The sequence below is a fragment of the Grampus griseus genome, assembly GCF_964374135.1.
Source record: "Grampus griseus genome assembly, chromosome: 1".
NCBI classification, from domain to species: domain Eukaryota; kingdom Metazoa; phylum Chordata; class Mammalia; order Artiodactyla; family Delphinidae; genus Grampus; species Grampus griseus.
In genome coordinates this window covers 115,979,550-116,004,009 of record NC_139017.1, presented here as the reverse complement: position 1 = coordinate 116,004,009, position 24,460 = coordinate 115,979,550, and the positions used below count along the sequence as shown (strand labels likewise).

Sequence of the window (24,460 nt, the reverse complement as noted above, 5' to 3'; positions counted from 1 at the left end):
ACAGCAGAAACTAACACACCACTGTAAAGCAATTATACTCCAATAAAGATGTTAAAAAAAAAGACAAATACTGTATAATATCATTTACAGGTGGAATTAAAAAAAATTTTTAAAACCCAAGTTCATAGTTACAGAGAACAAATTTGGTGGTTGTCAGAAGCAGGGGCTGGGGGGAAGTAGGTGAAATGGGTGAAGGGGGTCAAAAGGTACAAACTTCCCAGTTATAAAATAAATAAGACCTGGGGATGTAATATACAACATGGCAACTATAGTTAATAATGTACTGTATTGCATTTTTGAAAGTTGCTAAGAGAGTAGATCTTAAAAGTTCTCATCACAAGAAAAAAAATTATAACTATGTATGGTGAAAGATGTTAACTAGACTTATGTGGTGATCATTTTGCAATATATATAAATATCAAATCATTATGTTGTACACCTGAAACTAATATATGTCAGTTATACCACAATAAAAAAAATAAAAAACTTTAAAATGAAACAAGCAAACAAATAAATAAAAGGAAAAGGATCTATAACCATGGACCCATGTTTAAACCATTTAATATGCTAACATTTTAATTTTTATAAAGAACTTTTGTGTATACATATATTTTTATAAAAATGGGATCACAGTATTTCTGCTCTTTAGTTGCCTATTTATTCACATAACACTGTTGTGAACCTCTTTCAATCCTAGTCAATATGCTTCCTCACCATTTTTGAGTAGTTGCATAAAAGTAGAAAAAACACACAATAATTGGGGAATTTTGTAGGTCTCTATACCTTAATATAATAAAACTGGATTTGCTGAAAATATTCTTGAGATAAGCTAAGAATATTATTATTAATAACTTGAACCCTGCTTTTATGAAGAAAAGTAATTTATATCAATTCTGTGGCAAACTAGAACCTCTGCATTGCCTCAGGGTATCTGAAAATTTTTTCTCTTGACTAATTTAATTGTATCCCTGCTGCCTTAACTGAAGCTTAACATCAAATCCTTTTTTTGGCATGCAAAAAATTCTGATCTTAATGGATAATCCTGTGGGATTATCATAAATATGGATTAGTTGGGTGTGAATTAATGAACCATTTCAAAAAATTACAGGAGAATGTGGGAGGGAGGACCTTCTTCTTCCCTCCTAATGTCTGAGGGAGACCCAATAACTAGCACCCCTTCTCCCTGCCTGACTTCGGAACAATTGAGAATTCTCCCAAATACTCCCCCTCTCCTCTGGAGAGGAGTAAGTGGCCAGAGCTCAGCAGAGTTAGTCTGTTAATAAGTTAGGCCCACATTGATTTAGTGCTTTTATAAAGCATCTCATCTGAGTCAAGAAAATGTCAATATGTCAATTCAACAACTATGTATTTAACACCTACTAAATTCCGGACACAGTGCCAGATTCTGGGGTTACCAAATTTAATTAAGATTCTCTTAGTCCTTACCTTCAAAGATCTCAGGCTTGTGGGAAAGATAAGCATGTTACAAAATCATACCCTCATTATGTGAGTGCCTTAGTTAAGATTCTTTTGGTTGCAGGTTACAAAAACCTGTTTAGCTTCACCATAAAGGTAAACTTACTATAAAGCTTTGGGGACCTCTCGCACATCCAAAGAAGAATGTACCCAAGCACTTGGAACAATGCTGAATTAGGTGCTGAAAGGCCATTAAGAATTTCCCTCCACTGTATGTCTGCACCCCTCTATGCATTACCTTCTTTTCTCTCTTTGCAGACCTGTTTCTTTTGCTAGTCGTATTTACATGGTGGTCTACCAACTGGTCCAGCCAATACAGAAGCCAATCTCTCTCCATCTGAATTCATAGGGAAGGACGTTAATTGTCCAAACTTGGTTTGGGTGCACTGCTGATCCAGTCACCGGTGGCTAGAGTCACATTTTAGGGGCAGGATGGGGGCTGAGCAGAGAGTCCAATAAATGTTCATTGCATTGAGAAATTATAGAAGTGCTATGAGTTAATGAGGAGGGAGCCACTTACTATGTTCTGTGTTCAAGGCACTGTGGAAGATGAAAAGATAAATAAAATTCACAACTAACTGAGAGTGTGATGTGGTGTGCACTATCACAGAGACATAACACGCTCTGTGAGCACATCGGAGAAGGAGATTAATCCCAATGAGAGGAAGGAGAGAGTTTCTTGAGTTCAGTCTTAAAATGGGCATTCTAACAAGAGGAGTTGTAGGAAGCTAGGCAGGTCATTCTAGGTAAAAATAAAAGGCTGAGTATCGAGGTTGGAAATGGTTGTGCACACAGGGGAACAGCCAGGAGGGTATGTGGGAGCAGACAATGACACAGATGAGCCTGGAGGAGTGTTGTTGACTTACTGGCAGGTCCAAATCCTGATGAAATTTCTAAGCCCTCTCTCCCCAGGACATATTTTTCTCATTTTTTCTCATTCATGAAAGCAAAGTGCTGCCACTTCAGGGTCCTGTGGAGAGAGAATACTGATATCAGGCCAGGAAAAAAAAGCAACAGCTCAAGATTACCTTCTTTAAAAGCTCACTGCCACTTTCAGTTGATGAAAAATGTGTATCTGCAATTCACTGAAGGCAGTGAGTAGTCTGTTCTTGAGTTGCTGTGGCAACTGCTCAATTAAGTGAAAAAAAAGGAAGAAAAATGTACTCTAGCTGTTCTTGAGTTGAACATTCTTTTTTTAAAAAGAAAGAAAGAAGGTAACGTGTGGTGAGATATTTTCCCCAAGTCTTTCCTAAGACTCTGCGCCTCACTTTGCATTTCAAGTAGCGTGTCCTGCTTCCCTCTCCCTGCCAAGCCAGATGCTAGGCCTGCTGTCTTCGTGGTTGGGAACGTGAGCCCCAGATTTCATCTCAGAATTTTCTGGGGTAACATTTGCTTACCTCCGACTTCCACGGAAGGCCGCTTTCTATTGTTAAGGTAGTGGAGTGGATCCTGTAAGGGAAAAGTAGGTGGGAATAGTGGGTGGGTTCTAGCACCCCAGACTTAGAACATTAAACAAGAGATGTGACTTTTCTGAAGACACAAAAAATAACTCCTGGGCTTCCCTGGTGGCGCAGTGGTTGAGAGTCCGCCTGCTGATGCAGGGGACACGGGTTCATGCCCCGGTCCGGGAAGATCCCACATGCCGCGGAGCAGCTGGGCCCGTGAGCCATGGCCGCTGAGCCTGCGTGCCCGGAGCCTGTGCTCCGCAACGGGAGAGGCCACAGCAGTGAGAAGCCCGTGTACCACAAAAAAAACACAAAAAAACAAAAGAAAAAACTCCTGCCTGATATACTAAGAAACAAAGGATATAATAAGAGCACCTTAGATGTGTACAATAATTTGCTATTTATAAAACTTTTAATTGCCTCATTTCCTCTTAACCACCACCCTCTGGCGTGGGCATTGCTCTCATCACTTTAGACAGAAGGACACCTCTAAGCCATGGTTCACGGAATGATCTTAATGCAACACGGAACCAATCATGTCACGTCCCTGCTTGTCCTCAATGCCTCTCTGCCCTTTGTTCCTGGGGTAAGACCTGAGGCCCCGCAGGATGCCTCAGCGCACCGTCCTCCCAGCCTCCCGACTGTGGCCAGCCCTGCTGGCCTCCCGCGGCTCCTCTAGGGTGTGGTCTGCTCCTCCTTTGCAGCAGCTGAGGGCTCTTCCAGCTGGGACAGACTTGTCTTTCCCCACCCACCGTCCCCCCTTGCCCACTTGGCCAACTTAGCGCCCACTCCCTGACCCCAGTGCATACCAGAGCTCCTGTTTCACTTTTTTTTTTTTATGCGGTACGCGGGCCTCTCACTGCTGTGGCCTCTCCCGCCACAGAGCACAGGCTCCGGACGCGCAGGCTCAGCGGCCACAGCTCACGGGCCCAGCCGCCCCGCGGCACGCGGGATCTCCCCGGACCGGGGCACGCACGAACCCACATTCCCTGCATCGGCAAGCGGACCCTCAACCACTGAGCCACGAGGGAAGCCCCAGAGCTCCTGATTTAACTTTCCTAACACCCTGTGTTTTATATAGATCCATATTTAATATACATTTCTTTATGTGATTATCTAATTAATATGTCTCCCCAGCTAGACATGAAGCTCTTAAGTGCAGGGACCATGTGTGTTTGCTCACCCAGGCCAGTGCTTGGCAGAGCGGGCCTCGGTGTTGAATGAAGGCCTCACTGACATGACCAAAAACACCCAGCAGTTTGGACTCAAACCCAACTCCTAGGAATCCAGCACCTTTCTTAGCATGCCACACTGCGTGGCAGGTGTTAGAAATGCAAACATTCTCCATTGGGTGAGACACTACACAAATACAAGACATTGAAATCTCGAGAAAATACAGTGTGTTCTGTGGGACCAGATTAACTTAGATGTGGACATGTGTGGATGTATAACAAATAGTAACTCCTGGAATATGTGCTAACATAACTCCCGCGTAGAAAATAATGTCGTCTCCTCTCTTGTTCATTCATAGATCGGGAAAAGCTCACTGGGTCTTTGTATCTGATCCCCTGGCTCACGTCCAGAGGTGTGACATTGACACTTGTGTCACCCCTACCCCCAGGCCTCGGTTTCCTTTCTTGTAAAGCAGGGGTCCTGATTTCTCCTGCGCAGGGTTCCTGAACATACGACCATGAGTATCCCTCTTTGCACCCTGCAATCTCTTGCACAGGGCCTGCTGCTGAGTAGTGAGTATAATCAGAGCAGGGACAACACTCGGGAAGGCCAAGGCTGACAATGTATGTGTGTATTTGCGAAGCTAATGGTCAAAACCTTGTCTTACCTGAGCTTCTTTTATTTCTGCTTTGGCAGTTGTTTCTTTTTTCTGCGCAGCGTTCTGTATGAGGGACTGAGCAGTAGTAGAGAGCAGGCTGGCTTCCTTGTCTTCTATATCTGGTTGCTTTTTGGTAGTGGGTTGAATGTGTGCTTTTCCAATATGATGTTATCAGTACCTTTTAAGTATTCCCCAAATACTCTTTGCCAAAGGTTTTTCAAAAGATTATAAAATGTTTCTCTTTTCCTCCTGTGGAACTTTGTACTAAGATTTTAGAACAAAGAAGTGATATAAAGTACAACATGTTCCAGGAGGCTCACAGCTAGTTCATTCCAGAAACCAAACTTAGCTCTCTTCTGCATTGTCTTGGGAAAGTTATAACAGAGAGCCCAAATCGAGAGGGCAGAGTGCTTGGGATGAAGGATTTCCAAATACCGTTTCAAAATAAGAGGTGCTGTGTATCAGTGAACTACTGCTGTGAAACTGCCCAGAATTTAAAACAACATCCATTTATTATTTTTCTTGAGACACTAGTGTTGACTGAGCAGATCCACTGATCAAAGCTGGACTCAGCTCTCACACATCCACAGTGTGACGGTCACTTTTATGTGTTAACTTGGCTAGGATATAGTCCCTCATTATTTAATCAAACACCAATCCAAGCATTACTGTGAAGGTATTTTGTAAATATGGTTTAATATCTACAATCAGGTGACGTTATGTAAAGGAGATCATCTTTTTTTAAACTGCGATATAACTGACATAATATTGTGTTATTTTTAGGTATGCAACATAATGATTTGACATATGTATATATTGCAAAATGATCACTGCAATAAGTCTAGTTAACACTCATCACCACACATAGTTAACAAATTTGTTTCCTTGTGATGTCTTTTAAGATCTACTCTCTTAGCATCTGTCAAAGATACAATATTATTAACTATAGTCACCATGCTGTATATTATTACATCCCCAGGACTTATTTACCTTAGAACTGGAGATTTGTACCTTTTCACCACCTTCACTCATTTTGCTCATCCCCCAGCCCCACCTCTGGCAACCACCAGTCTGTTCTCTGTATCTATGGGTTGTTTTATTTTTTTAGATTCCACAAAAAAGTGAGATCATATAGTATTTGTCTTTCTCTGTCTGACTTATTTCACTTAGCATAATCCCTCAAGATCCATCCATGTTGTTGCAAATGGCAGGATTCCCTTTTTTATGGCTGAATAATATTCCATTGTGTGTATATACCACATTTTCTTTATCCATTCGTCTGTCAATGGACAGTTAGATTGCTTCCTTGTCTTGGCTACTGTGATTAATGCTATGATAAACATGGGAGTGCAGATATCTTTTCAAGAGAGTGATTTCCTCAATGGATGCAGAGGAAGCTTTTGACAAAATTCAACACCCATTTATCATTAAAAACCCTGCAGAAAGTAGGCATAGAGGGAACTTTCCTCAACATAATAAACGTCATATATGACAAGCCCACAGCCAACATCATCCTCAATGGTGAAAAACTGAAAGCATTTCCACTAAGATCAGGAACAAGACAAGGTTGCCCACTCTCACCACTATTATTCAACATAGTTTTGGAAGTTTTAGCCACAGCAATCAGAGAAGAAAAGGAAATAAAAGGAATCCAAATTGGAAAAGAAGAAGTAAAGCTGTCACTGTTTGCAGATGACATGATACTATACATAGAGAATCCTAAAGATGCTACCAGAAAACTACTAGAGCTAATCAATGAATTTGGTAAAGTAGCAGGATACAAAATTAATGCACAGAAATCTCTGACATTCCTATACACTAATGATGAAAGATCTGAAATTGAAATCAAGAAAACACTCCCATTTACCATTGCAACAAAAAGAATAAAATATCTAGGAATAAACCTACCTAAGGAGACAAAAGACCTGTATGCAGAAAATTATAAGACACTGATGAAAGAAATTAAAGATGATACAAATAGATGGAGAGATATACCATGTTCTTGGATTGGAAGAATCAACATTGTGAAAATGACTCTACTACCTAAAGCAATCTATAGATTCAATGCAATCCCTATCAAACTACCTTTGGCATTTTTCACAGAACTAGAACAAAAAATTTCGCAATTTTTATGGAAACACAAAAGACCCCGAATAGCCAAAGCAATCTTGAGAACGAAAAAGGAGATGGAGGAATCAGGCTCCCTGACTTCAGACTATACTACAAAGCTACAGTAATCAAGACAGTATGGTACTGGCACAAAAACAGAAATATAGATCAATGGAACAGGATAGAAAGCCAAGAGATAAAGCCACGCACATATGGACACCTTATCTTTGATAAAGGTGGCAGGAATGTGCAGTGGAGAAAGGACAGCCTCTTCAATAAGTGGTGCTGGGAAAAATGGACAGATACATGCAAAAGTATGAGATTAGATCACTCCCTAACACCATACACAAAAATAAGCTCAAAATGGATTAAAGACCAAAATGTAAGGCCAGAAACTATCAAACTCTTAGAGGAAACATAGGCAGAACACTCTATGACAGCAAGATCCTTTCTGACCCACCTCCTAGAGTAATGGAAATAAAAACAAAAATAAACAAATGGGACCTAATGAAACTTCAAAGCTTTTGCACAGCAAAGGGAACCATAAACAAGACCAAAAGACAACCCTCAGAATGGGAGAAAATATTTGCAAATGAAGCAACTGACAAAGGATTAATCTCCAAAATTTACAAGCAGCTCATGCAGCTCAATAACAAAAAAAACAAACAACCCAATCCAAAAATGGGCAGAAGACCTAAATAGACATTTCTCCAAAGAAGATATACAGACTGCCATCAAACACATGAAAGAATGCTCAACATCATTAATCATTAGAGAAATGCAAATCAAAACTACAATGAGATATCATCTCACACCAGTCAGAATGGCCATCATCAAAAAATCTACAAACAATAAATGCTGGAGAGGGTGTGGTGAAAAGGGAACACTCTTGCACTGCTGGTGGGAATGTGAATTGGTTCATCCACTATGGAGAACAGTATGGAGGTTCCTTAAAAAGCTACAAATAGAACTACCATATGACCCAGCAATCCCACTACTGGGCATATACCCTGAGAAAACCAAAATTCAAAAAGAGTCATGTACCAAAATGTTCATTGCACTCTATTTACAATAGCCCGGAGATGGAAACAACCTAAGTGTCCATCATTGGATGAATGGATAAAGAAGATGTGGCACATATATACAATGGAATATTACTCAGCCATAAAAAGAAACGAAATTGAGCTATTTGTAATGAGGTGGTTAGACCTAGAGTCTGTCATACAGAGTGAAGTAAGTCAGAAAGAAAAAGACAAATACCGTATGCTAACACATATATGTGGAATTTAAGAAGAGAAAAAAATGTCATGAAGAACCTAGGGGTAAGACAGGAATAAAGACACAGACCTACTGGAGAACGGACTTGAGGATATGGGGAGGGGGAAGGGTGAGCTGTGACAGGGTGAGAGAGAGTCATGGACATATACACACTAACAAACGTAAGGTACATAGCTAGTGGGAAGCAGCCGCATGGCACAGGGACATCAGCCCGGTGCTTTGTGACCGCCTGGAGGGGTGGGATAGGGAGGGTGGGAGGGAGGGAGACACAAGAGGGAAGAGATATGGGAACATACGTATATGTATAACTGATTCACTTTGTTATAAAGGAGAAACTAACACACCATTGTAAAGCAATTATACCCCAATAAAGATGTTAAAAAAAAAAAAAGAGAGAGTGATTTCATCTCCTTCATATAAAAACCCAGAAGTGGAATTGCTGGGTTGTATGGTAGCTCTATGTTTAATTTTTTGAGGAACCTCCATACTGTTTCCCATAGCAGCTGCACCAATTTGCGTTTCTACCAATAGTGAGATTATCCTTGATAATATGGGTGGGCCTCATCCAATCAGCTGAAAGGCCTTAAGAGCAAAACTGAGGTTTCCCTGAGGAAGAGGAAATTCTATGTTCTACAGCGTCACCTCCTGCCCTAGAGTTTCCAGCCTGCCAGCCTGTCCTCTAGATTTCAGAATTGCCTAGCCAGCCTCCACAATTGTATAAGCCAATTCCTTGTAGTAAATCTCTGATAGAGATAGAGATACATAGGTAGAGTTATATCCTGCTAGTTCTGCTTCTTTATAGAACCCTAACTGGTCAACTGCTGGGTCAGCCAGGACCTGGCTGGTCTAGGATGGCCTCTCTGGGATGAATGGAACTCTGTTCCACACGGCCTCCCATCCTCAAGCAGGCTACCTCAGATTCATCCTCATGGCAGGGGCAGGGGACCAAGGGAGAATGTGGAAGCAAGAAAGGTTCTTGAAGCATAGCCTCAGAAACGGCACACCAGCACTCTTCCTCATTCTGTTGGCTGGAGCAAGTCTGATTGGCACAGATTCAAGGGCATGGAATGAGACTCACCTCTCAATGAGAGTATGTGCAAAGTGACATTGCAAGGGCAAGAATGCAGGGAAGAGAGAAAATGTGAGGCCACAGTTGCCACTAACCTATCACAGACTGTTTGATATGATGATGCAGAAAAGGAACAACCTCAAAATTATTTTGTAACAATACACACTACTATATATAAAATAGATATCTAATAAAGACCTACTGTATAGCACAGGGAACTCTACTCAGTACTCTGTAGTGGACTATATGGGAAAAGAATCTTTAAAAAAAGAGTGGATATATGTATATATATATACCTATAACTGAATCACTTTGCTGTACACCTGAAACTAACACAACATTGTAAATCAACTGTTCTCCAATATAAAATTTTTAAAATTATTTTGTAACAACCTTTTCCCTCTTTTTAAGGCAGTAAAACTATAAACTAAATAACTATATAAAACTATATAAAACTATAAACTAAAATATTCAGAGCCTTAATTTTCTCACTTGCAAATGGAGGATAGTATAGCCCACCTCATGATATTAGCATAAGAATAATGAGATATCTGTGAAAGCAACTGCTGTAGTGCCTGGCAGAAACTCAACAAATGATACTTCTCTTTGATGGTAACACTTGAGCACCTACTGCGTGCTAGAAAAGAGAAGGCAAATATATTTGAGGCACAGGACTGGACATTTTTTAAGTGTTTTTGCAGCGTCATTACACATAGGTAGAATCAATGGATAAAGAAAATGAATGCATATACAATGGCATATTATGCAGCTGTAGAAAAGAAAATCTTGTCATTTGTAACAACCAGGATGGACCTTGAGGGCATTGTGCTAAGTGAAATATGCCAGATAGAGACAAACAAATACTGTATGACCTTATTTATATGTTTAATCAAAAAACAAACAAATTCATAGGTACAGAGAACAGATTGGTGGTTGCCAGAGGTGGGAGGTAGGATCAACAGGTTCAAACTTCCAGTTAGAAAATAAGTAAGTGATGGGGATATAAGGTACAGCATGGTGACTATAGTTGATAACACTGTACTGCATGTTTGAAAGTTCCTGAGAGAGTAGATCTTAAACGTTCTTATCACTATGAATGGTAACAAATGCTAATTAGATTTATTGTGGTATCATTTTGCATATACAACTATCATTATGTTGTATACCTGAAACTACTATAATGTTACCTGTCAATTGTGCCTCAATAAGAAATATTCATAGATAAAAATTATTTTTAATACAAAATAATTATTTGACAAAAAGCTTGGTCAGTATGTGGTGATGCCAAAACAGTGTTTGAATTTTCAAGGAAAAAAAACACCGTATGGATGCAAACACAACCCAATCCCCATAATTTGTCTCCATGGTTTTGAATTTTCTTATTTTAATGGCACATTTAGAAGCTATAGTTTTGTTTTGTTTTTGTTTGTTTGTTTGTTTGCGGTACGCAGGCCTCTCACTGTTGTGATCTCTCCCGTTGCGGAGCACAGGCTCCGGACGTGCAGGCTCAGCGGCCATGGCTCATGGGCCCAGCCGCTCCGCGGCATGTGGGATCTTCCCGGACCGGGGCATGAACCCGTGTCCCCTGCATCGTCAGGCAGACTCTCAACCACTGCACCACCAGGGAAGCCCAAGGAGCTATAGCTTTAAATGTTGGTGCCCAGGTTTTGGAATCAAACGGACCTGAGTTCGAATCTCAGCCCTCACATTAGCTCCATGACTCAGGCACCTCCCTTAACCCCTAAGACACAGCTTCAAATATGTAGACTGGGAACGATAGCACCTTTTTCAGTAGGCTGAAAATGAAAATGCCTAATAAACGTAGTTATTGTTATTATAACCAATATGATAAAATGATGGAAACATTAGTTCAGGGTTTAGAATGCACTGAAATGCTTTTGTTTTGTTTTTTTTAATAAATTTATTTACTTATTGATTTTTGGCTGCTTTGGGTCTTCATTGCTGCACGAAGGCTTTCTCTAGTTGTGGCGAGCGGGAGCTACCCTTCGCCGCGGTGTGCAGGCTTCTGAGAAGCAGTGGCTTCTTGTTGCTGAGCATGGGCTCTAGGTACACGGGCTTCAGTAGTTGTGGCTCGCGGGCTTGGTTGCTCCGCGGCATGTGGGATCTTCCCGGACCAGGGCTCGAACCTGTGTCCCCTGCATTGACAGGCAGAATCTTAACCATTGCACCACCAGGGAAGCCCCTGAAATGCATTTTTAAAATTGTCTCCACTGCCTACTTCACCTGTTAGCCTTTTTCCCCCAAAAAACTAACTCTGCACATCGGGGTGTTATTGCACCAGCAGGTTGGGGTGTTTAGAGACGCAAATTCTGTACCTGGAATAGTCTGGAAGTTTATCCGTGAACCATCGAACTTGCTGATCTTAGTCTGTCCACAAAGACTGTCAGTGCAAAGCGGGTAGCATTAAGTAAACAACTTAAGCGGATGATAAGGAATATAAAGGAATCATAATTTGTAATGGAAAAGCAAGAAAAGCAGCAACAAAGCTGTCTCTCCAAGTTCTCTGCTCCTGCAGCAACAAAGCAGTCTCTCCAAGTTCTCTGCTCCTGCAGCAACAAAGCATCCTTCCTGGAAACTGTAAGACTGCCAGTTTCAGCACGTGTACATGCCGGACCTGTATAGCGGCCAAATGCTTAGAGTACTGAACTAGAGTCCTCCAAAAGCTCTAAAAGCATGTTGATTTTAAGTCTGGATTCTGAACATTATTAACCTTTAATAACTTCTGTATCAAATTAGTGGTAAATGCCTTCAGGTAGAGGCAAAAACTGAAATTCTATATACTTGCACCATTGTTCACCCAAGAAAGGATTTTGCAACTATGGATAAATTCAGTAGGATTCAGTGAGGTTGCCTGCACGTCACCTAACTACAGTTGGCTTAAACAATTTAAAAGGTGGTTTTCTCTCTTAACCGCAATCCACGGATAAATGGTTGTGGGGTTGGTGCAGCAGTGGCCACACACAGTCAGACCGGTTACCTCTTTCCTATCTGCCCTTCTCAGCATGTGGGCAGACCTCCCTTCAAGGTCGCAAGATGGCAGCAGTGCCTCCAAACAGCGCTTTTCCCCACACAACCATTTGCAAAACTGGAATGTGTGAGTGAGGCTGATTCTCCCCGCGTGTGTCCCTCTCTCTTCTGAATAGGGAGGAAATCTCTCCTCTGAAGCACCCACCCCTCAAAGATTGCTTTTTACATCCTTTTGGCCCAGATTTGGCCACAAGCCTGTACCCATCATGCAGAGGAAGAGGGAGGTGGCTGCAGCCTGCAAGAAGAAGGTGGGCTGTTGAGTAGGGGTCTAGGGGTGTCTGCCGAAGGGCTTAGGGAGGAGGGCAGAGGAGGTGGCCCTGGCAGAGCTCTGGTGCCTTCCATGCCACCTCCACCCAGAGTGGCTCCATTCTTCTTCCACATAGAATCCTGCTCAAACAAAATCTTCCGTGGATAAACATCATCTGTAACCCTTCGCTGCAAACTCAAATACCTAATATACTAATATACTAATACCTGATATAAGTCAGTGAGTCAAAATTATTTGTTCACTATTACATTCCCAGCATCCAGGATAGTTCCTAGCATATAGGAGGAGCTTGTATTCATTTCCTATTGCTGCTATAACAAATTGCCACAAACTTGGTGGATTAAAATAACACAAATTTGTTATCTTACAGTTCTGGAGGTCAGAAATTCAAAACGGGTTTACAGGGCTAAAACCAGGGTCCCGGCAAGATAGCATTCCTTCTGGAGTAGTTGGGGGAAATCCATTTCCTTGCCTCTTTCTGCTTCTAGAGGTTGCCCACATTTCTTGGCTTGTAGCCACCTCCCAGCAAATGGCATCACTCCGACATTTTCTGCCATCACATCTTCTCTGATTGCATCCATCAGTCCTGCCTCTCATAATGATCCCTGTGGTTACATTGGGCCCACCCAGATAATCCAGGATGATTTCCCTATCTCAGGAACCTTAACTTAATCATATCTGCAAGTCACTTTGGCCATGTAAGATAACATATCCATAGGTTCCAAGAATTAGGAGGTGGACATCTTTGAGGATGTGCATATCATTCTGTCTACCACAGAGCTCAATAAATATTTGTAGAATTGTTAAATGAACAGTACAATCTCAGCATTGGAAGCTGCTTTAGACAGCATGTAGTCTAACCTCTTACAAGGTCTAGGAATCTCCTCACTGGCAGATAGTCATTCCACGTCTGCTTGAATACTTCTGGTGCTGGGGGCTCTCCACCTTCCAAATTAACCTTTCCACTGTTGGACAGCTATAGATCTTAGACATTTAGACCTTTCTTCCTTAGGTTACTTCTGCCCTTCTTTCCGGAGAAATCTACACCTTGTATCTTCTATATGACTCTTCTTCCCCAATTTTGGAGGGAAAAAAATGACTTATTGTCTTTATCATTTACAAATCTTCACTTAGCACATCTCCATCTCAGTAACTGGGGTTACAAAAAGATGAAAGACAGCCTCCAATCTTCAGGAGGGTTATTGTGAAAGTGAATCCTACACATAAGAAGTTAAATAACAATACAGTTAATGAGTTCATCCATGTTAAGTGCTCAGTACTGTGCTTGGCATGTAACAAGTGATCCAAAAATGTTACCTGCTCCTGTTGCTGTTATTACCATTCACAGATGCTCTGGGTCAAATTACTGATGCACCTGGAGTTCGCTGATGCAGCAGTGACTGGAGAAGGCTCAGGGAGGAGGAGGGTTGGGAGGAGAGGCAGAATGTAAACAAACTTAGGGTAAAGGGGAAGGAATTCCACGCCGGACAAACACAGAAGGCAGGTGTTCAGAGGCCAGATTAAACAGGTCAAGTTCTAGGAAAATGAATAGATTTATTTATCTCATGTAGGGTTTATCTTAACTAGCTTGGGCAAAACAGCATGAACTTTATCCAAGTTGTAGATAGCAGCTGTAGATGGCAACTACCCCGCAGTCTCTCCAAGTTCTCTGCTCCTGAACCCTTCTTGGGACTTGTAGAGACTTAAGCCCCATGGTCTCAAGTCTAGTGATTGCTTCTAGTGGAAAGAACACTTCTTTCGACCTGCCTCTTTGATTCCCAACTCCAGCCTGGAGATCATCTTTAGCTCCTCTTTGCTCTATGCTCCACGGCCACTAACTAACCCTGTCCCACTCCTCACTCAGCCTTACCCCCTAAAACCTCAAGGAACTGAACACAGACATTGAAGTTGGAGAATAACGAAAGTGAGAGAAGTAGAGGCAAGGTCAGAGCTAGACTGTAGATGTACGGGTGGTCCATGGAAAGCTGTTTGTTGCATCTGTAATAGTGATAGGCATGAAGTACTTCAGGCCACTGAGAAAGCAGAGGGCACACCCGTGACGAGCAGAGGACTCAGAAGGAAGAGGAATCAGGAGGAGTTTGCAAGGAGTTCTTCCAACCCTCCACTTGCTCACCCCATCCAGATATGCCTTCTCCCAACCTTACTTCCTTTTTGAAGAAAGATGGTGGGACAAAGGATGATGAATGATTCTGTGCAATATTTTTCTCTCTGAAAAACACATGAACACACATACAGTATGCTTTAATCTAATAATCTGATTTTCCATTTTGCTGAGGCTATCTCATAAAGAGCCTATATCCTCATAGCATCTACAAAAGTACCCAAGACAGGCCAGTATGCTCTGTAATTCCCAATGATTGACACTAAACTTTGCCATTTTATTTCTGTTTCATAAGGAATCAGAAAACAAAAGTGGCAAAGGCCAAATAACTCTCCTTGGTAAGACTCTAGTCAGGTGTGACTTTATGGCCAACATTCACTTTAAATGAGATGAAATCAGAATGAGAACTTTGGTCCCTTCTTTAAACCACCAGCCTTGCAAAGCCCTAGGGCCAAATCTGGCACATGAAGCCAAGACCAAGTGTTTCCTCCTTACTCTTCCAGCAATGAGTTGAGTTGGACGTATTTTTAAGATGATGAAAACAGGAACTTACAGGAAAACATCAGGGAAAAACTTCTTTCTTTAAAATTTCTCATTAGAGACACAAACATTTCAACTTATACATAAAAGAAGAAAATTATCATTCCTCCTCAAGAACTAGATCTGTAAACCACTATTTAAAGTAGTTTAAATAAGCAATTTAATAAGATGGGGAAAAGGCTAGCCTAGCATCCCCTATATTTTTTCCTCCCTGTTTACTCAATTATACAAGTACTTCCACAGCAAGACCTCTAATTGTGTAGACTTCAGTGAAAGAGAAATGGAACTTGCTGTAAAATAAATTATTGGGTGTAATTAAATTACATACCACTTCCCATACTTTTTTTTCCAAATTGCCCATTACTTTAAATGAAAACATTTTTAGAAAAGAACTGTAAACACTCAAAGCATTTCTCAGGGACCATTCTCCCTTCTTCCTGCTGATACAATGTAGGCATTGTTCCATTTTCCAATATTCTCCTGCTGAAGATCTGAGGAATTTCAAAACTTCATTCACCAGTAAAACTTGAGAGTTCCATTTTCAAATCACTTGCTGAGCAGGATCCAGCTTCAGTCCCTCTTTTAGCAGATGAATCCATCTTCATCTCTATTCATGTGACACCATGAGCGTTCCCTACCCTGCTGTGGTGCAGTCGCTCGATATACTCTGTCCTCCTGCACTTGACACACAGACAAGTCATCACCCTCCTTCTGGGGCAGCAGGAGAGGTGTTTAGAACACGAGCTTGGGAATCAGGGAACCCCACTGGCTGGAGCATCCTGCACGAGTCACATAAGCTTTCTGAGCCTGAGTTTCCCCATCTGAAATATGGGAAATAGCAAACCTGCCTACCTGCTAGTGTTTTCTGGAGGACCAGATGAAATCACACATATTGCAAACACTCCAAATGTTACCCAAAGAGCAGTTCCGATAACCTTTTTTTTTTTTTTGCGGTACGCGGGCCTCTCACTGTTGTGGCCTCTCCAGTTGAGGAGCACAGGCTCCGGACGCGCAGGCTCAGCGGCCATGGCTCACGGGCCCAGCCGCTCCGCGGCATGTGGGATCTTCCCGGACGGGGGCACGGACGCGTGTCCCCTGCATCGGCAGGCGGACTCTCAACCACTGCGCCACCAGGGAAACCCCCCGATAACCATTTTTAAAATTGTTTATGTGAGGTGTTTTGCTGGTTTTGTTCCTTAACAGGCATAAAGAAAGAGAATCCAAAAATCTCATTTTCAGGCTCCAAAATGGGGACATGGTACTGTTTTATTTGTTCCTTTTTGCTTATTCTTCTTTCCTGTTAAGATTCTGGTTCTCAGTAAAGATGAACCCTTCTGAGAACTGCAGGACCTTTTGCATCTCAACCCCAGCCCTACTTCCCTGCTATTGCTTCTTATAATCAGAGATAGTGTCTTTAGACAAATTTAAATAGAAAATCCTCATAGGCCATTTCATGGGTCATGATTCTCCCAGAATTTGCATGATCTGCTTAGTACTAGTTGAAGTACGAAAAAGTTAGAAAACACTGCTCCTCACATTGTCTCAGAAACTACAGAATCTCTTTGAAATCAATTTTTTTTGGATTTTGAAAATAAATTAAAAATGGATTTTTATCTGGGCTCAGTGCCAGAGAAAGAAAATAGTTTTTTCTTTGCAGTATTTGTGAATTTTAGGGCCAAAAATTAATCTTTGCTGTGACCTTTTATTATTATATAAAGCCTCTTTCTCATAATCCCACTTGAAGCTATACACATTTTTTATGCCATGAAACACACACACTTGTTTGTTTGTTTTTTTAATCTATTTTTTGGCTGCATTGGGTCTTCATTGCTGCGCACAGGCTTTCTCTAGTTGTGGCGAGCGGGGGCTACTCTTCGTTGCGGTGCGCGGGCTTCTCACTGTGGAGGCTTCTTTTGTTGCAGAGTATGGGCTCTAGGTGCATGGGCTTCAGTAGTTGTGGCTTGTGTGCTCTAGAGTGCAGGCTCAGTAGCTGTGGCGCAGGGGCTTAGTTGCTCCCCGGCATGTGGGATCTTCCCAAACCAGGGATTGAACCCGTGTCCCCTGCATTGGCAGGCAGATTCTTAACCACTGTGCCACCAGGGACATCCACACACACGCTGTTTAATACAAACGAGAACTAGGAAAACACTCCCCAAATGACCTACTACTTCCCTCTCTTTCCCAGGGGAGGTTTTGTTTTGTGGTCCCCAAAAGGATTTTAAAAATCAACACCGTCTACTCAAGGAGGGGCAGTAGAGGACCTGATGACTGCCCCCCCCCACACACACACACACATAACAGTAAGAGGATGCTGATGAGGAAATGTAGCTTGGTATCAGGGCACTGAGGTCAGTCCTCAGCTGTAAAGCACTGTTTAAGTGTCAGCTTCATATTATGACTTGATCTGCTTGTGACAGGGCCACTGGTCCCGTAACCAGGAGCAGATGCTGTGCTGACATCAAAGCAGGATGAAGAACTTCACCATAGATGGTGAACCATCTATGAAGCTATGTTGTTTTGATCTTGCCCACCAATAATTCAATAATTCAAGGCACTGGGAGCGACCAAACATCCATATCTCAAGGTGAAGATAATAGGACCTCTGATCCAAAAGGAAAACACAAACACACACCAATTAGCTGCTCTTCCTACAAAGAATACCAGAATCCAGCCTTGCAGAAGGAGTTGCTTGCCTACAGATCCACGCAGAGAAGTAAAGTTGAATGCAGGTTGCTTTTACTCTCCTACGGCTCTGGCTTGACTGGGAATGAGGGATAGAGACCAAAACCAATCTGTAGTCCAAATCCAGCTTCCCCATAAAGCCACCAATGCTACCCTGAGGTTCTAAATGTGCTCAACAGGATTCTAGATTTCTCACCATCAACTACCAACATATTATCAAATACCGAGCACACAAAAAAAATGTGGCAACCTGAGTTGGGTTTTGGGGGCTAGTGGTTTTGCTGCAGGCTTTCCTACCTTCGCCAGTATTAACAGCGTCGTTGCAGGCTGTGTCTGGGTTCCAGACTAGTGAGTCACAAATGGCACTTACATAAATCTGTGCCTGTTTTTGTACTACCTCTCTTTGTAAGTTTCTTCATACTTGGTATGCCACTTCTTGCCCCGAAAGCCTAGGTTTACACTGCAGAAAGTCTTCTATGTCTCACTGTACCCACAAAGTCTAACCCCGCATTCAGACTTACAGGCAACAAAGGGCTTAGTGGATAGAGCAGCAACAAGGTAAAAGGCTGCAACCCCCAGAGGCACCCACAGGTACCCAGGGTGGAACTCGGTTGTTGGTGGGTTGTGTTTTCTCCAAGAATGCCTCACAGAAGATGCAGCTACAGTGGAACTGGATATAAACACCTTATCAGCCATTTCTCCAAGAAACTTATCTAACATTTTGCACCTTATATAACTGACATTCTGAAATTAATGCCTCTTATGCAGAACACACCTAGCATTTGAAAAGAAAAAGAAGTAGGGCCCCCGGAGGCTGTATGACATCTTTTCACCAAAACCAGAAGTGTTTGCCTTTCACTGGTTGTTTCATGTATGTGTGTGTTTAGATGTCAGATAAATTTTATCTACAAAAGATCAATTGTGAAGTTTATTGGGCATCACCGGGAAATAACACCCTGCAATCAAACATCCCATTCACCTGGGTTTTCATGTCACTGAGTGCAGTGCAGCACTTTCCTGATGGAGAGTGTCTGACGGTTGCATCTATGCTCCAGAAACTTGTTCACTATCAATGCGTTCATGGAAATGAAGCTGGGGCTCATCTGAAGCACTTGGGCAAACAGAACAGAAGACTGTGAATAAGACCTGTGGATAAAAGCAGGTCAGACTCAAGAAGCCAAATATAGGTCAGAAAGGCCCTTTTATAACCTGGTGCATTGTTTTATGAATTCAGATTAACCCTGATCAAACTCCCAAGACATGATAGCCAGGTACAAGAAAGGTCTGTTACAGTTTGGTCTATAAGGTGAGTGTAAGTCTGATAATTCAACAATAATATTAAAAATTGAGAGAAAAGGGGCTTCCCTGGTGGCGCAGTGGTTGAGAGTCCGCCTGCTGATGCAGGGGACACGGGTTCGTGCCCCGGTCCGGGAAGATACCACATGCCGCGGAGCAGCTGGGCCCGTGAGCCATGGCCACTGAGCCTGCGCGTCCGGAGCCTGTGCTCCGCAACGGGAGAGGCCACAACAGTGAGAGGCCCGCGTACCACCCCCCCAAAAAAAATTGAGAGAATAGACCTCATGGTTTCCTCTTAACGTTACCTGAATATATTCAATAGCTGTTTGACAAGCAATAAGCAGAGTCTGATTAAACGATTCTTTTCCAACAAAGGCTACTGAGCCTCTTTCTATGTAGCGGCATCTTAGGCAAACATATTAATTGCTTCAAGTAGGTCCCTGTCTCATGTGGGCTTCCCTAGAAGCAGAGGCTAAGATGGGGATTCTTTGCAAGTGTGTTATTAGGTGTGCTCTTGTGAGACAGGGAGAGACGCAGGATAGGGCAGGGGGAGAAGCCAGCTGGATATTAGCTTCAACTTGATCTCAGGGGGACCACTGGGGAACAACTTATACCAGAGTCATCCGAGCTTGAGGGAGGGACCAGACTCCTGTGTGCTCTTAGCAGCAGCTGGGGGATGGGTGTACCAGCCAGCTGAGCAGCAGGACACTAACAGGTCCACTATGGTAGCTAAGATGATGGGACTAAATCTCTAGGAGCCAGACTGTGTGGTAGGAGATGTGGTTCTCATCCCAACCCTGGCCTCACTAATGACATGATGATATGGCCACGGGCCCCTCACATGGCCTCTGCAACTACCAATTTCCTCATCTGTAAAATGGGAGAGCAGGGGTGGTAGAGTTGGATTAGACGATCCCTGCACAATGTGAAATGCAATGATTTCAGTAAAGGTAGTGGGCGGAGGCTCACTGAGGAATAGTGGATGTTTTCTTCTATTCATGGAAAGGAGTTAATTAATGTAAATGTGTCCCTGAATAACTAGTCCATTGAATACTCTTCCCTCACCTGGAATAGCTCTGGATACACAGGCAAATCTAGGAAGACAAGCAATAAAGTTGCCCTGAAGGCGTATGTTCTAAAAAAGGATGGCAAGGCTCTGTTTTCAAACAAAGTGCTTTTGTGGCAGTTTACCTAAAGGGAGCATTAATACAACCAGGCAACCTCATTTAACTGACTCCTGTATCAAAGCAAATTAGAGGCAAGAGGCTGGAGTAAAGCATGAGCCAGAGACTGTCCCTGAAAAACTACACAGCCTCTAGGGAGAGCAGTTTGGAAACATCTATCAAAATTATAAATACATTTATTCTTTGCCTGCACAGCACGCTCTCTGGGAATTTATCCTACAGGTATATATGTGTGAAATGACATTTATATGAGTTTATTCATTGTGCTACTTTTTCAAAAATAGTCCAAGATTGCGAACAACTCAATGGTCCATCAGTAAAGAACTAGTTAAAAACAATAACAACTATGGTACCTTCCATACACAGTGGAATACTGTATAACCCAAGAATATCTGTACGGATACAGAAGGTTCTCCTGGATATATTGATAAGTGAAAAAGCAAAGGGAAGAACAGTATTATCAGATTAGTATGTATATTATAAACACATATGCATACATAATATGTTTGCTTCTTTCTGTGTAATGGACGTAATAAGATCATATAGTTATACTCAAGTGTATCCATAGATATCTAGAAGTCAGTTTTTGTGTATCTGGAAAGATACCCCCCAAAAAACTTTTATGAGTGATTATCTCTAAGGGATGAGGGAGTGAGAAAATGGGATGGATAGAGACATAGGTGGGAGTGAGAAATCTCACCAATGCCTTTTTACAGATTTCCTTTCTGGATTTTTTTCCCAACCATCATAGGTTTTTCTGTAAGGAAAAGGGAAGAGCTGTTTGATTAAAAAATAAAATGGAAATTTAAAAGGCAGGCATCAATCAAAGCTGGTCATTCCAACTTCCCTTATCTCATGCTTTCGTTCAGGGATTGGCAAACTGAGGCTGTTGGTTAAGTAGTGAGACCATATGGCTCACAATGCTGAAAATGTTTACTATCTGGCCCTTTCCAGAAAGTTTGCCAAGTCCAGCTGTAAATCATGGAGTTGTTTGTAAAATAGCTGTACTCCTCCTATCAGTGAGCTTCAAGTACTTCTATCAGTTTTGTCTTCTTTACATCAGCTTTTCTGACCACAGAGAGTTATGCACCGAGGAAAAAGGCAGGCTATTGCACCTGTTACAAAGAGCATGAGCTCCGGGGACAGACAGCCCAGGTTTAAATCTGGGCTTTGTCCCTCACGACTATGTGGCCTTGGGCAACTAACTTCTTGAACTCAGTATGGTTTTCATCCGTAAAAGCTGGGTGATAATGGTACCTCCTTCACAGAGTCGTTTGGAAGGTTAAGTATGTTAATGCTGGCAAGAAGTTTAGTACAATGCCTGTTAGTATTATCATCTAATATTTTGATTTTTTATAAACAGGGTGATGACCAGTTAAATGTGTTTGAAGAAGACACCATAGGAGGTGAGCTTTCTTTACTGATCAGACCAAAGTTGTCATTTTAGTAGCTCTGAGCATGTCTTTTTTATTAAACACCACTAAGAGATAACAATCTACCAACAGCTTGTACTTTTCCCTTAGCCAGGGAACATGATTAAGATTGGGACTCTTTGGATCTCTCCCCTTTTGGTCCATGTAAAGAATCAAAGGGACACCTTACTAAGAGATGCATTTCCTCACTGCCCAGAGAACATGAGCCCCAAGACCCTCAGTGAAGAGAGGATGCTCTGGTTAGAATGTTTGGAAAACACAATACCCAATCCCCTTTGGAAGATTCACATATATAAGAGCACAGCAAGACTCCCACATGTCCTGTAGGAAAGAGAGCTGGCTATCTTTAATTCACCATTCTTCAAATTTTATTGGAACACAAAAGTCTTTTTCCTGCATCGTGGTTACTACTCTGCAGTGTACCATTGGGATGCAACTTAAGAAACACCTAAATTATACTGCTTCATAATTTTGTCATGTTAAAAGTCTTGCCAAAACTAAAAAAAATCCAACCATAATTAGCTACACATGGAACTGAAAATAGATAAAATTATGTGAATTTGAGTTTGTCCAGAGAAAGATAAGTTTCATGATTGTCCTAGAAAAAAAATACCTGCTATCATTTCCACTCTGTGATAACTGTTGTTATAATTATGGTCCATGGAAATATATTTACATTGACTGGGAGCATATACAAGTAAGTGAATTGGCTTTCTAAATAACCCCAACTCTAATCCTGCTGCTCCATGAGCATGGGGTAGTAGATAAAGTGTCGTTTGATGATAATGGCAAAAGCAGGATGTAAAAATTGCAGTCATCAAATGACATAATGGTGACTCATGAGGAAAAGGCACATAAACATGAAGCAAGTGCAAATAATCAACTCAGCCCCAACTGGATGGGGATTGATTGATTGCTGAATAACGTTTCCTCTTTTCCTGGTTATAAAATTAACACACATTTATGTGGAAATTTTTTTAAGGTGGAAAATAAGAGCCATCTAAGACTTTATGACCTCTGAATAATCATGGGTAACATTCTGGTTTATTTTATTGCAGTGTACTGTCTATATACCTATCTTTACCTAGTTGAGAATACATGTGTATATACAAACATTATCTCCAATATTTTGTACCTATCCTAACAAAAGCCTGTTCCCATGTCATTGAAAACTCTCTATAAACTTAATTTGTAATGACCACATTGTATGAATGTACTATCATTTTATGAATGTACCATCATTAATTTTTTAAAATAACTAGTAATTTTAAAAAAAGAACTATTTTTTTAAACTGGAATAAGATAACCATACTACTACTAATACTAACAATAATAACCACTTTCCTAGATTGCAAATACATTAAATGTTGCTCAGCTTCATAAAAGTAAACTAGAAGAAAAAAGCAAACTAGAAGAAAAAAGTAAACTAGAAGAAAAAAGCAAACTAGAAGTATGGAGAACATGAGATGACCATTTGGCTCCACATGTTAAAAGCATCAATCTATCTGCCTTTAACAGAAAGCTCCAGATAATACTCGATTTTTCCAGTCACCATGGGCTACTCTGTAAAGAGACTGAAGCATCTGTTTGATTTCAGAGAACGATAACAAAAAATCCTTTCATGTGAAAACCAAATGGTTCCAAAGACCCCCAAATTCACCTCTTTCCTCTGTTTCCAGCTCTTTTTCCCTGTCTCCTTCTTCTTCTACCCCAACTCAATTCTTCATGCCTTATTCCCTCTCTCTCTCTCTCTCTCTCTTCTCTCTCTCTCTCTCTGTCGCTCTCTGTCTCTATCTCTCTCTGGTAGAGTTGGGCCTTTCACTCAACTAATAGTGGATTCCTGCAAAAATGTAGCATTGTGTATATAAGTGATCCACTTCATGACTACCTACTACATCACGTGACAACTGGAAATCTTTTAGGGCTCCGCAAACTCTGCAGAGTTTCACACTTTGCCAAAAATCCCTAATCATTCCTTTGCCTTAAAGCAGTGGTTCCCAAGATTCAGTTCTCACTCCCCACCTTCATGACTTTTGTTTTATCTCTATCCTATCTATTCTCTATATATTATATAGAATACTGTATACTATAATACATAATGTAATAGTATATATTATACTATACTATATACTATATAATACTATATACTATATAGTATAAAACCAGGGTTTCAATACAGTTTTTCTTTCTGTATAACTTAAATTATTCTTATTTTAAAGGTTTCACGGAAGATTTGAGAAAGTGTAAAATTATTTTCCTGATTGGTGAGTAACAGCCCTCAAATTTTCAAATGTAATTGCTAATAATAACAATGTGGTAAGGAAAGAAGACTACTCATTTCTCAACCTGTTTTGAAGTCTTGGCCCTTTTTTAGTCAAGATTACACCCCCGAGGCTTCCAGATCATTCCTTTCATTTATACAGTTTTATATTACTTTGGCTTTGTATCTTTTCAGCATAGACAAAGCAGGACTCTAAGGAATATCAAACTCCTGAGTTTAGCTCTATGATAATAAAATGCATTATAATCCCACGGGTAAAAGGATACCTACGTCTATTAAAATTTGACACCTTTTCTGTTTGAACAATGACCTGCTCCTCCCTAAACTAAATACATCAGTAACCACATATTCAAATATACCTTAATAACCATACCCTGCATTCCATACAGCTAACAACA

At 41.3% G+C, this 24,460-nt stretch overlaps 1 protein-coding gene across 6 annotated transcripts in view; it reads left to right on the top strand.

The window, feature by feature from the left end:
* The window catches only part of AK5 (adenylate kinase 5), a gene marked incomplete at both ends in the record, with an annotated part of 237,008 nt that overhangs the window by 152,814 nt on the left and 59,734 nt on the right, over nucleotides 1–24,460 (top strand). For 5 of the 6 annotated variants that reach the window (XM_082678334.1, XM_082678329.1, XM_082678332.1 and 2 more), the window contains 2 exons: nucleotides 21,712–21,754; nucleotides 24,001–24,045. The exons of the other annotated variant lie outside the window; for it this stretch is intronic. In XM_082678334.1, the coding sequence (XP_082534460.1) occupies nucleotides 21,712–21,754; nucleotides 24,001–24,045 (88 nt within the window). The remainder of the gene's footprint in view (nucleotides 1–21,711; nucleotides 21,755–24,000; nucleotides 24,046–24,460) is intronic. 6 annotated transcript variants of the gene reach the window in all.